Source organism: Malassezia pachydermatis, assembly GCF_001278385.1.
Source record: "Malassezia pachydermatis strain CBS 1879 chromosome Unknown scaffold1, whole genome shotgun sequence".
Lineage (NCBI taxonomy): Eukaryota > Fungi > Basidiomycota > Malasseziomycetes > Malasseziales > Malasseziaceae > Malassezia > Malassezia pachydermatis.
In genome coordinates, this window is record NW_017253138.1 from 350,528 (window position 1) to 363,022 (window position 12,495).

The following is a 12,495-nucleotide window of genomic DNA, read 5'->3' on the forward strand; positions in this document are numbered from 1 at the left end:
GATTGGTATGTAGCAGTTTTTTGTATACTATACATGGTAACTCATGACATCTACGACGTAGGCATCAGGTCGTTCAGCTTGGATAACAAGCTATCCACTCGCGCCTCAATGGTCTCAGCCACTTGGTGAGCTTGATCCAGCTGTTGCATTAGCTTGGCAATCGAGTTGGGATCATGCGGCAGTTCATCGTGGTCCAGATCGGCCAATTCTTCTAACAAATCAGCCACATGAGACGTCATGGTCTCAGTGTGCGGCGTCAACGCTTCACTCGGCGAGTCATCCGACTCTGTAGACGCTGACTTGGATGCGACGGAGGGCAGCGCATCAAGCGGCAAGCCACCCAGCGCTTCGGCCAAGATAGGGTTCATAGACGGCTCTGCAGGCGCACTGTGTGTTTGCTTGGCATCCACGTCCTCGTCCGACGAACCGCCAGCTGCTACATGGCGAACCCATGCACCAATAGCGCCCAGGTATCCTTCATGCCGCAAAAAGTACGCACGTCGACGGCCATTGCTCCAGAATCGAATGGCATACGACAACGTAGCAATTGTCGCTCGATGTCCACGAATAAAGCAACCACTAAAGTAAATGCGATCCAACTTGTACTTTTCCGCGTTCATGTGTGCGATTTGGCCAATGTTGTTGCTGATAGCATACAGCAGGCTGCGGCATATATCTTCTTGGCGGAACCGACCCCGACGACGCTCCGACGCAGATTGAGGGCGGTTCTCGTCAGGCGGCGTCTCACTTCGCCGGTCCCAACGGAAGACTTTGCCGAAACTGGAGGCAATAGTGGACGCCTTCAGGCCCAAATGGTCCAAACCCACAGGCCCATAAATATCACCCACAAGCATATCAACATTGCTGTTATCGCCGCGCTCGCATAGTTCGAGCATCTCATCAAAGTTTTGCGCATCGGTCAACAATCCCAACAGACCCCACAAGGTACCACCACCCAAACTTGTCCCACTAACACGTTCAAATTGCCCGTGCTCATCGACTTTCAAAATACTTACACCAGAGCCGATATTGACCAAAAGACAGGGCAGTTTGGGCGACGGATCGCTTTCAAATAAGGGAGCGTACAGGGGTGGGCAAGGACTGGGGCGTGGAAGTGACGTGTTTTCAGCAGACAGTACACTGGAATCGCCACGCTTTTCTGGGAGGGGACCATTGGTCATATCGTCGATCAATTCGTCAGAGAACCAGAACACTTCGTCCGGAATCAACGTCATGAAGTTGAGGCCAGAAATCAGGCACTCCATTTCATCAGCACGCTCTACCTCGACACCCAGCTCCTTACTGAAGCGCTCGTAAAACAGATGAGCTCCGCCGCCAGTCGCCATAATCTTGACACTCTTCTGCATGTCTTCCACAGACACGTGGTTCGCAGCAGCACTGCGCTCGATAAGCTCACGAAGGAACACAACGCATTGATCCATGTGCCCCGTTTCAAACTTGGTAAAGTTTAAACGCCCGCCTGGGAACTGCGGCGGTAAGGACCGACGACGCAGGTTCCTAGGGTCAAACGACATGTTGGCGTTCTTCGACGTGAGGCCCACAGGATTCAGCGTAGGTTTTCCACGCGCGGAGGAAGACGTAGAGGAGCGCCCGTTCATAGCAGGCGTGCGTGTAAAGTAGACGACCTTGGCGAGTGAGCCGCCGACATCCACCGCGATATGCGATACGCCTTCGACGTGATTGGGCAGGTAAATGTCGTGGCCATCACGCGTGCGAGTTGGCGTCTCAGGCTCGTCTACCATGATCTGTGCACCGTACGTACGACGGCACACATCAACTGGCAAGGCGGCCGGAGGCCTCAACATCGTCGTGCTGGAGCAAAAAAAAAGATGGGGTACGCCGAGAAAAGAATCGGCCTCGGCACACACACATGGACCCCACTGGGAGGCAGAGTGGATGGGCTGATGGAGACATTAGTCATCAGCACGTGAAGACAAACGCTGGACGCCGTGGCAGACACGGCGCCAAACCGCTGGCAGCGGCAACAACGATTGCTGACGCGACAGAGTACGTGCTTCCATGTCGGGCTACAAGTACGATGAGGAGGGCGGTCAGTTCTTCACATTCGTGCTGACGGCGCTCCTCGCGTTGATCATCCCGTATACCTATCGTGTTCTTCGGCCTAAACGCGATGCAGGTACGTGTCTTTCTTTACTTACTCCGTCACAGCTCAAGTGCATGGCTGGCTGGATCAGCGTGGGCACAAAACACGGATCGTCAAGTGGATGATGCGCACGCCTTCATCTGTGTGGATCCTTCGTGCCTCCATCCTGGTGGTGGGTTGGTGCGGTGTGGTGTATCTGTTTCACCGCGTTGCCTCCGCTGCGCAATCGACACAGCACACGATTTACGATCCGTTTGCGATCCTCGGTATCGCGGCTTCGGCCACGGAGCGCGAGATTCGTCGGCAGTACCGCCGCCTCAGTCTCGAGTTCCATCCAGACAAAGTCAAGCCTGACGCGTCAAACCAGACGAAGGAGGAAATTGAGTCGCATTACATTGAGCTGACGAAGGCGTACAAAGCGTACGTATCTGCGAGACTAACCATAGCCTCACGGACGAAACGATCCGCAAAAACTACGAAGAGTACGGCCACCCAGATGGCCGTCAGGAAATGTCGATGGGCATTGCGCTTCCTACATGGGTCGTCGAGAGCAAAAACAATGTGTGGGTCTTGGCTGGGTACGGCCTGCTCTTTGGTGTAGTACTGCCTGTGCTGGTAGCGCGTTGGTGGTACGGTGCACGATCGCGTACCAAGGATGGCGTGCTGAATGCGACGGCCCTGGCGTTCTTCATGAAGCTGAAGCCTACAGTGTCAGCAGAGGATATGCCACTGATGCTGGCGCAGACTGAAGAATTGCAGGCGTATGCGACATCGCTGCAGCCTCGTGATGAGACGGCGTACAAGCAACTTGAATCGGCCACGCTGCTGTCGTACAAGGACGTGTACAACAAGGAGCTTTCCCTTGAGACAGCAGGCCCACGCTCCGTGCAACGTGCGTTGATCCTGTTCACCTCGTACTTGCACCGCGTGGAGACGGGCAACGACCATGTAGCGGAAGTACAGCATGCCGTGGGTCGGTACTCGGAAAAGCTGCTTACGAGTCTCATGGCGATGAGCACGGCGCACAACCGCTTGAAGCAGACCAATGCCATTCGCGATATGACGGCGCATGTTGTGCAAGCGGTGCCTCTGTTTGGCGGACGTATTTCGGAAGTGCTGCAGCTGCCGCATATGACCATGACGTTGGCGAAGAAGGTAGCAGAGCACGATATGGTGGCTAAGCAAGGTATTCAGGGCCTGTGGAAGGTGCCGGATGCGGAGCGCAAGGCGCTGCTGTGCGGCGAAAAAGGTATGACGGACGAGCAGTACGCCGAATGCATGCGTGCGCTGAGTGAATGGCCGCGTATTGAAATGGTCGATGCGTACTTTACTGTGGTCGGGGAGGAGCGTGTGAATGCGGGCTCGATGATGCACCTCGTGTTGAAACTGCGTTTGCTGCCTTTGAAACGTGATGGCTCCTTGCTGCGACATGGCCGACGTCTTGATGCCAAGAATAAGGACGGGCAGGATAGTGTGCGTCCCGGCACGAGTGAAGATGCCAAGCCGAACGAAGCGCATAGCGGTCGGCAACGTATGGGCTACGTGTACGCGCCGCACTTTTGTGAGGAGCGCCGTCCACAGTGGTTCATGCAGATGGGCGATAACAAGAACGATCACTTGATTCTCTCGCCGACCAAGTTTGGCGACGTCGGCGTAACGGAGACGCGCGTCGTGCATATGCCTATTATTGCGCCGCCGGAGCCGGGCTTGTATGTATTCCAGGTGGACGTCGCGTCGGATTCGTACGTCGGTTCCAACGCCTCGAAACTCATGCGGCTCTACGTGGCAGAGCAGTTGATGCCGAAGCCTGAGGAGGAAGATGAGATCTCTGATCCGGAAGAGGACTCCATTGCTGGTCAGATGGCAATTATGCGTGGCGAGCGTGTGAAGCCCTCGAATGCGGTCTATGAAGAGGAGGAGGACGAAGACGAAGGAGACGAGGAGGAGGATGAGGAGGAAGACGACGACGACGACGACGATAGCGATTCCGACTAGACCCTTGTAGACAACAGGTACCTATAAAAACATACCGAGCTATACCGCTGTTACGATGATGTGGCCGGCTCCGCACCAAACTGCTGTTGGATGCTCTGCTGGTTCTTCGCACGCCCTGCAGCGCGTTTGCCCGCTTGGAATCGCTCGACCATATCGCGTGCGACTTGCTCCGAGCGCTGTGCCAGGAAAGAGCTCGGGAAAGGAGAGCCATCCGCATTGTTCTGCGGCGGCTTGGGCCATGTCATGATTTGCGAATACAGGCACAACTTGGACAACGTCGCTGGTGGTGCTGCATGGTGAGTCGTTCATGTACATACCTAGCGCACGAGGTGTATGCGGCACCGCGACCAAGGTTGCGCCCTGCGCTGGCTGAGGCACTTTGTCCACCGTCTGCGTCTCTGAAGCCGTCTCGGCGTCCATGAGGGCACGTACGTCGCCCGAGGGGGGTGGCACCATGACCCACTGCGTGTAAGTGGACGTTATACATACCTTGTCGTCCTTCCATACAAGGCGACGCACCGGCGGTGCACACCCGAGACCCGCACGATCGTCACAGCAGACCCAGAGCTCCGGCACGCCATCCGAGGTCGAGGCTAGGGCTGCGCCAAGCACAGGCGCGCCTACCATGCTCGTGACAGGCTCCATGTCTGTGGCGTCGGCCTGCAATTGATCCAGGGCGACACTGTACACAGCATCTGCGCCCTCCACACATACAAGGAGCCACGTGCGGTTTTGATAGGTGTATGGCACAAGACGCTGGATGACCAGCGTTGTGCCGCTAGTCGGCGTCGAAGAGGCTTCGTCTTGGCCGTCCGAGCGCTTCGTACGCTTGGAAGCAGGCTCCGGCTCGCTAGGATCAAACACGCCCTGGAACGCCAGATTCGACGCTGCTTTCTCACGACGGCGCTCCACACCCGCATCGATCGTGACATGCTCCAGCAGCGGTGTGGCTGTCAGATGTACAGTCGCATGCAGCTGGTACGCGCCTTGTGCCGTCGCACACCATACGCGCAGGCAAGCTCCGCCATCACTGGTAATGAGCACAGGCTTGTCGTGCGCAGGCAAGCCGGCCTGCGATGCCGACGCAGCAGGTAGGACGGCTAACGCACCGACGCAGCTACGGGAGCCGAGCAGGTACGACTCGACCACGTACGCCGCACGGTGTGGACCCCACCGTGAGAGACGGATATGCTCGTCACGATCACACGTCACGATCGTATGAGGCACGTGGCCCTCCTCGCCCAAGAAGGCTAAGCATGTCACCATACTCACATGGCCCAGGCGCGGCTGCCATGCAGACACGCTCGTATCCGCATCCGCATTGACCTCTGCCAACGCATCGAGAGAAATGACGGGCTGTGTTAGGTCTAACGGGAAACTCCATACGTCGCCAAATTTATCGGCGACCACGACCTCTTCGCCATGGTCCGCATAGCATGTCCACTGCAGCGTACCAGCCCGCTTCGCGAGGCGCTGCAGCATCACTTCTTCGCCATAGGCCAGGTGGTCTACATGCCATACACGCAATATCTTGTCGTCCGATGCCACAGCAACATAGTCGCCACTGGGCGAGAAGGCACACAGACGAGGGAAATGCGCTACGTTGACAATCGGCCCATCATGCGGCGCCGCGTCAATGTGGGCCTCTAACGAGGCATGCAAAGCACCTGAGGCGCGGTCGTATACAAGAATGTTGGCACCGGTAAGGGCCATCACATGTTTCGTCGATACATCGATCGCATGCACAGGCAGCGGCGTCAGCGTCGCCTCCGGCATCGTGCTGCGAACGAAGAATAACAAAAAAATGGAGAGCGTGGGCCGCGCGACGTCGCGCCTACCACCTCCACCGCTCACGACCATCACGTGAAAGACCACCACTATTACTTCGTACACTCTACTTATTCGTCGTCTGTATCGGGCTCGCGCTCACCACCGTACTGCAGCCAGCGGTTCAAACGCAAGCGACGACGTTCTTCCTGAGCCTTCTTTTCGTTGCGTGTGAGCTTCTTCTTGCCCTTCTTCGCCTTGAGCTTCGACATGTCTTCGTCGTCACTAGGCACAGCGCTGCCTGGCGCACTCGGCGCAGCGCTCCCGGGTGCACTGGGGGCGACACTGCCTGGCGCACTTGGCGCAGCGCTAGAAGGCTCGGTGCCAGCCGGAGTCGAAGCGCTGGAGTCGGCAAAGTTCTCCGCAGCGATGTCCGTACGAGTCTTGGAGATGATGCGGCCACCCTCGACCTGCCAAATTTCCGGGCATAGCGCGCTAATAAACTCTTGGTTGTGGGAAATAATCAACACGGCCCCGGCCCACTCGCGAATCGCCACGGCCAGGCCACCCAGCGCCTCGCGGTCCAGATAGTTCGTCGGCTCATCGAGGACCAAAACTTGCGGGTTGTTCCACAACGCGGCAGCCAGAACGACCTTGACTTTCTGACCACCACTGTAGCCGCCCATCGCATTGTTCTCGGCAATCTCACCATTGAGACCCACCGCTTCCAGCTCGGCTCGGATGGCCTTCTGGCTCAGCTCACGACTGCCCGCACCTTCACGCGACGAGTCAAAGTCGTCAAACTTCTGCACAAGCTTCGAGAAGCCCAGCTCCAGCAAACGCTCACGCGGGATCCACGTGTTGTAGCGGTGCTCCAAGCCGACCCACTTGATCTCGTACTGGTAGCTCTTCTTCAGCTTGCTGCGGCCGACAATGAACTCGACCATACGCTTCTCGCCCGTCGTTGAGACAATAGGCGTCTTCATCTGCTCAGCCTCTTCCGCGGTGAGCTTGCGTGTAGCTTTCTCGGTGATCTCACGGTCGTGGCCGTCCTGGTACCGCCAGCGAATGTATTCACACGCCGTCTTCTCGAGATGCTGCTCGAGATGGTGGAAGGCATGCTGCGCCATCATCGCGACACGCAAGTTCGGGTGCTTCTCGACCTTGCCTTCCGTCGGAATAATTTCACCGGTAAGCACCTTGATCAGCGTACTCTTACCGGCACCGTTCGGACCGACCACACCCACGCGACTCGACAAACTGATCGCGACACTGGCGTCGACAAGCGACGGGCGCGGCATGCCGGGGTAGTGCACGGTAACATGCGAGGCCTTGAGGATCGTACGTGTGTTGGAACGCACGCCCATGAGTGAGCCAGGCGGCGGGAACGTGAACTTGACGGTCGTCGCAGCAAGCGAGTAGTAGCTCTTCGCCTCCGGCCGCGTCTTGACAAACTCCGAGAGGTTACCGCGGTAGTACTTGAGTTTCTTTTGCTCGTAGTGAATAATGTCTGTGCACACGTTGTCCAAGAACCCAGAGTCGTGCGAGACGGTGAGCACGGTAATATCATTGTGCGAGACCAGGTACTCTTCCAGCCAGCGAATCGACTGCACGTCCAAGTGGTTCGTCGGCTCGTCCAGCAGCAGGATATCCGCACCAATGAGCATCGCACGGGCCAGCTCCAACTTCATCTTCCAGCCACCACTCAGACTGCCGACCGGCGTCTGCTGACGTTCATCGTCAAAGCCCACTTCTCGCAGCGCCGCGGCCACATCATCGCGCGTCTTGTGCGCGAGCTTCGGATCACCGACAACAAAGTCAAGAATCGGCTTCGAGCCATCTTCGCCCTGCAGCGAGTGCTCGACCATGACGGTACGTACTTGGTCCTGGTCCGGGTAGCCTTCGACTTTGCCATCGCGCATCGCCTTGAGCAAGGTCGACTTTCCGCTACCGTTTGCAGCCACAATACCGTAGCGATGGCCACGGTACAGACGCAGTCGCGTATGGTTCAGCAAAAGCAGACCACCGTACGCCAAGCTGAAAATGGTATCACACAGCTTCTCGCCTTCCATATCACTGTCATCGTCCTCGGGCTTACCGAATCGGTCCAAGTCGAGCTGCACGTACGTCGCACGTACGTCATCTGTCGCCGCCTGTGCGCCCTCGGGCGTCTCACAGACGCGGCGCAGGTACGGCAGGACGTATACATCGTTCCACGCCTCCGCCTGCACAATCCGCTTGTCGGCCAGACGGACGAGTACACGCGCGACGTACTCGAGCCCCGTCTTGGTAAACGCGTCGCCCAACGCGGAGAACACGACCCCTGTCGGGACGCGGGGCTGCACGGCCGCGCCAAGGCGCTGGAGCGCCGCACTTTGTGCTTCTGTGCGAGCGGCAATGGGGTCGGACGCTTCCTGCTTCGACGCATCGGCAGCAGCAAACGCGCCTTGAAGAGTCGTCACAGCGCTCTTGGCATGCTCACGCACCTCAGGGAACGACGCGCCCTTTTCAATACGCTCGACCTGCGGCAGAAGCGTAGGCAGGTACAGAGCCGCTGTGTGTGGATCACGGACCAGCTTGCACAAGTTGTCGACGATAATCACCGACTGACGCTGCACGGTCTGGCTACGTTCGTTCAGGGCGCGGCTCAGCAACGGCACCATGACAGCCAGCGCAGGGCCCGTCACCTCGGCCACGAACGTAATGGAAGAGAGCTTCTTGATACATGCCGGGACCGAGTCAGGACGTGCCATGCAGCCGACCAAGTCAGGGATGAAGGGACGAATATCATTGTTGTCAATAACACCGCACACCTTGGTCGCCGTCTTGATGGCCTGCTTGGACACTTCCGCCTTGGTCTCGTGCATGGCCGTCGTAAGAACAGGTGTGAGCTGGGTCAGCTCGTCGCCTACCTGCTCGTACGCCAAGTCGGCGAGGCGCGAAATGATCTTCAGCGCGCCTACCTTGGCCTGCCACTTGGCTGCACCATTGTTGATTACCTCGTAGAGTGCCTCCAGCAGCTCCACCGCCGCTTCAGGGGGGAACAGCGTCACCATAGCCGATACGGCACTCTCCGCCGCCTTCTTCGCAGCGTCGTTCTTGTCCGCATAGCCATCCAGCAACGGAGCCAGCGCAGGCACAAGCCACGGCTCTGCTCCCAGTGGCATCGGCGCATTCTTTCCTGCGACCTTGGTCGCAATAGCCCCCAAGCCAATGGCCGCACGCTCACGCTCCTCAGCATTCTTCTTGCTCTTGAGCTTGTCCACCAGCTCGGTCAGAATGCGCTCCGAGTGCAGTGTACGGAAGCCCTGGGTGTTGATGTACTCTGCCAACAGCTCTGCATTACTATGGGCATCTTCCGTGCTCGCGCTTTGGAGCAGCGTTTCCACAGCCGCGCACGTCGCCATCGAGACGGTATGCGTGTGTAGGTACGTGCTCGCCGCGCGGCTAAAAAAAGGCAAGGAAAATTTCATGCGCACGTGCAAAGACGCTGCCTCCACAAGCAGGCCGTGCCACGCGCAGAGCGCCCAGACAGCCGGTGTGCCTCTAGGAGAAGGATGGTAACCTACATGTCGAGCTCGTCGTCCCATGCCGCATAAATGAGCACGCTGAGCGCCCGAAGCTCGTGGCCTTCTACAATCGACTCCACATAGTTGTTGGGCGACGAAGTCAGTGCGACCTGCGCTTGCTGCGAGACCAAGGGAAGCACCTTGGCGAGCAACAGCGACTTTTCCGCGCGCTTCGGGCCCTTGTCGCGCACGCCAAACGATGGCGCAAGACTACGCACGAATCGCTTGAACACGCGATCACACGAGGCGCGGAACACAAAAGCAAAGTCAGGGGAATCAATGTAGTCCTTCGTCTCGTCCAACAGCGCACGCAGCTGCGGCGTAATCGCCTCAAAGGGCCCTGTGTCGTCAGACAACGCGCCGGCCTGCTGCAGCATCTCGATGCTATCCGACTCGGACTCGGGCAGCAAAATGTTGCGGAACCCATCGACGCCGTCCCATGTCGAGACACGTCCTCCCGTAGGCTCGTGCTCCAGTCGCGCACGAATTCGCTCGACAAGCGCCTCGACATGCTGGTAGGTAAGCACAGTTTTGAGCGGCATATCGCCCAGCTCTTCATGCACCGCGCGTCGCACATCCGTCGCGACCGTTTGCCAGCCGCGGTGCAGGAACCAGTAGCTGGAGGTCAGGTACTTTCGCTCCGTGTCCTGCGAGAGCCGTCCCTCCGCTGAGTCGGCATCACTGTCCGGCGCTATGGCGTCATCGAGGCCGTCGCCATGCAGCGTGATGTGGTGGGGCTCAAGCGGCATGCCATCATCCTGCGACGACATGACCGCATCGTGCTTCGACTGGTTTTCCAGGGCGGCCAGGTACGCCCGGCGACCTAGCAGGTTGAGTTGGATATACGTTTGCAAAGAGAGGAATACGAGAGTATAGAGCGTTGTGAAGGTTCGTTCAAAGGATACATGTTTGATCTGGTTCCACAGGCGCAGTTTGTTGGCTCGGCGCTCTTCCTCCGAGACCACATTCGAGGCGGTAGGCAGCTTGGCCGTGGCGGAGATCGGCTCTGGGGGCTGCTCAGATACCAAGTCCAAGCTCTGGGGACGTGGCGTCGAGCGGCCCGACGTGGGCGTAGTTGCCTCGGCCGTCGTGGAGGGAACGGCGCCATCGTCAGCAGGAGGAGCCGCGTCAGCAGTGCCAGGCGTCGGCGTCGCATCCGATGCTTCAGCGGCAGGCGCCGGCGTCTCGGCGACGACCTCCGAAGCCGGTTTTTTGTTCTGCGCTAGGAGTTCCTGGCTAATTGACTCGACGTCCATCGCCTCGAAAATTTGGGTCGACAAGGTCGGAAGCAATGCCATGATCGTAAAAGAGCAGTCCTCCTGGTTTTGCAGGAATCGACGACGCAAGCTGTCGGTAAGAAGGGACACAAAGACGTACGTACTTTTCGCGGGCGACGCGATCGCGCAGAAGGCGCTCCTGCATATCGTTGAATTTCGACAGAGTAAACTGAGCTAGCAAATAGATACCGCCAATAAGCCCAGTCGCCACAGCAGCCACATTCATACCGCGGCGGAGCCACGTACGGCTCCCTCGTGAGAGCGGGCGCATGTCAAGCAACGTTCGTGTGGGGACCAAGACCCACGGTGTCAACGCCGTAGCCGGAGGGACGTGGCTGAGTCAGCGTGGTAGGGCCGGCCTAGTAGGTCGTTCCCCACGACGTATGCCGAGGAGAGAGCGCGCGCGACGCGGCGGCCGCTTACCGTACGTGCGCGCCGTGATGAGCAGTGCCAAGGTGATTGACGCGTACGTAGGCTTGTTGGCTCACATGTAGGCTCTTTGAGCGCACGGTCGACATTGTGCAGTCGCTCCCGTCGGCTGGCCCGATTCAGACATCGTACGAGGAGAAATTGGCTTTGTATGGGTATGTCGATGCACGCCTTGCTCACGCTCTCGCAGCTTGTTTAAGCAGGGTACGCTGCGATCTTGGCTCACCATCCACAGCCACTGAAGGCGACGTACGCACACGTCGCCCTGGCATGTTTGATATGCTCGGCCGTGCAAAATGGTACGTGACGAGCGACTCACACGCAGGGATGCATGGGACCGTCATAAGGGGTACTCGGAGCAGGATGCAAAGCAGCTGTATGTCGAGAGCATGCTCAAGGTATGTACATTGGCCCTCACACTAGATTCTCCGCCGCTTTGAGGATCGACCGCTAGCCATTTCGCTCATGGCCGAGCTCGAGGCGTACAGCGGTGACGTAGCCGAGCAAGTGATGAACGGTACGTGGCACGACGCTGACCCCAGGCACACTCGCAGAAACGTCCAGTATTCATTCGTCTAGTATCGGGAAAGAAGCACCAAGTCGGACGTACGAGCATAGCGCCATGTACGATGAAGCATCGTCCAGCATCGCAGACGATGTCCTCGTTCCTGCCCCGCCACCTCTTCCGCGGCCACGTACGACGGAGGCAGAGACCAATACGGGCAGCGGCTCGCATGATACAGTAACTGGAAGCGATATGCCGCCACGCCCGCTCACGCTGCCGAAAGAGCGGGCGCAGGAGACAGCTACATCGCTCCAACGTACGTCGTCCCAGCGACGAGCCATGCGGGCAGCCCGACCACGCCCATCACGTCGCGAGGAATCGGTCTACTCTGGCGTCGCTGCCGCGAGTGACCGTGGCTCGCGCTCGTTTGCTTCGGCCATGGAATCCACTGCGCCGTCACGCTCGATCCAGGGCGGACCGCTTGGCCGCTACGCCTCGTCGGTCGGCAGTCGGTCGAGTGTGCATGGCGGCGCGAAGCGTGCATCCTCAGCGATGGTCGCACGAGCTGCACCGCCTGCTGGGCCGCCTACCTCCTCGGCACCAGCAGCGCCAGCGTCTGATATGGACCAAACATTACGGGCGATCCAGGCCTCGCTCGCGGCTTTGACGGAGCGCTTGGAACGCGCCGAATCGTCCATGACGCCGCAGAAACAAGGTCGCGAGGTACGTGTGGTGCTGCAGCAAACCATGCAAGCGGCGCGGCATGCGCTGCAGGACATGGCGTTGTTCCTCGGGCTGGGATCCAGCCAAGGCGATACCACCTCGCTG

The 12,495-nt window shown here is 58.6% G+C and overlaps 5 protein-coding genes across 5 annotated transcripts; 1 reads left to right on the forward strand and 4 right to left on the reverse strand.

Moving 5' to 3' along the window:
• Window positions 1–50: 50 nt before the first annotated feature.
• Window positions 51–1,826, reverse strand: Malapachy_3089 (pantothenate kinase; the record flags this gene model as incomplete). Its single annotated transcript, XM_018137568.1, has 1 exon — window positions 51–1,826. The coding sequence occupies one exon, from the start codon at window positions 1,824–1,826 to the stop codon at window positions 51–53; it is 1,776 nt and encodes a 591-aa protein (XP_017993821.1).
• A 214-nt stretch (window positions 1,827–2,040) lies between these two features.
• On the forward strand, window positions 2,041–4,120 carry Malapachy_3078 (sec63-er protein-translocation complex subunit; the record flags this gene model as incomplete). The annotated part of the gene is made up of 3 exons (XM_018137557.1): window positions 2,041–2,158; window positions 2,191–2,545; window positions 2,572–4,120. 3 exons carry the CDS (start codon window positions 2,041–2,043, stop codon window positions 4,118–4,120), a joined length of 2,022 nt encoding a protein of 673 aa, XP_017993575.1.
• Malapachy_3115 (trna (guanine-n7-)-methyltransferase subunit trm82) lies at window positions 3,904–5,896 on the reverse strand (the record flags this gene model as incomplete). Its single annotated transcript, XM_018137593.1, has 4 exons — window positions 3,904–3,932; window positions 4,197–4,409; window positions 4,438–4,582; window positions 4,610–5,896. 4 exons carry the CDS (start codon window positions 5,894–5,896, stop codon window positions 3,904–3,906), a joined length of 1,674 nt encoding a protein of 557 aa, XP_017994045.1.
• Window positions 5,897–6,018: 122 nt separating this feature from the next.
• Malapachy_3081 (mrna export factor elf1) lies at window positions 6,019–9,294 on the reverse strand (the record flags this gene model as incomplete). The annotated part of the gene is made up of 1 exon (XM_018137560.1): window positions 6,019–9,294. The coding sequence occupies one exon, from the start codon at window positions 9,292–9,294 to the stop codon at window positions 6,019–6,021; it is 3,276 nt and encodes a 1,091-aa protein (XP_017993813.1).
• Window positions 9,295–9,452: 158 nt separating this feature from the next.
• Malapachy_3117 (peroxin-3 protein) lies at window positions 9,453–11,004 on the reverse strand (the record flags this gene model as incomplete). Its single annotated transcript, XM_018137595.1, has 2 exons — window positions 9,453–10,803; window positions 10,838–11,004. The coding sequence occupies 2 exons, from the start codon at window positions 11,002–11,004 to the stop codon at window positions 9,453–9,455; spliced, it is 1,518 nt and encodes a 505-aa protein (XP_017994043.1).
• Window positions 11,005–12,495: the final 1,491 nt, after the last annotated feature.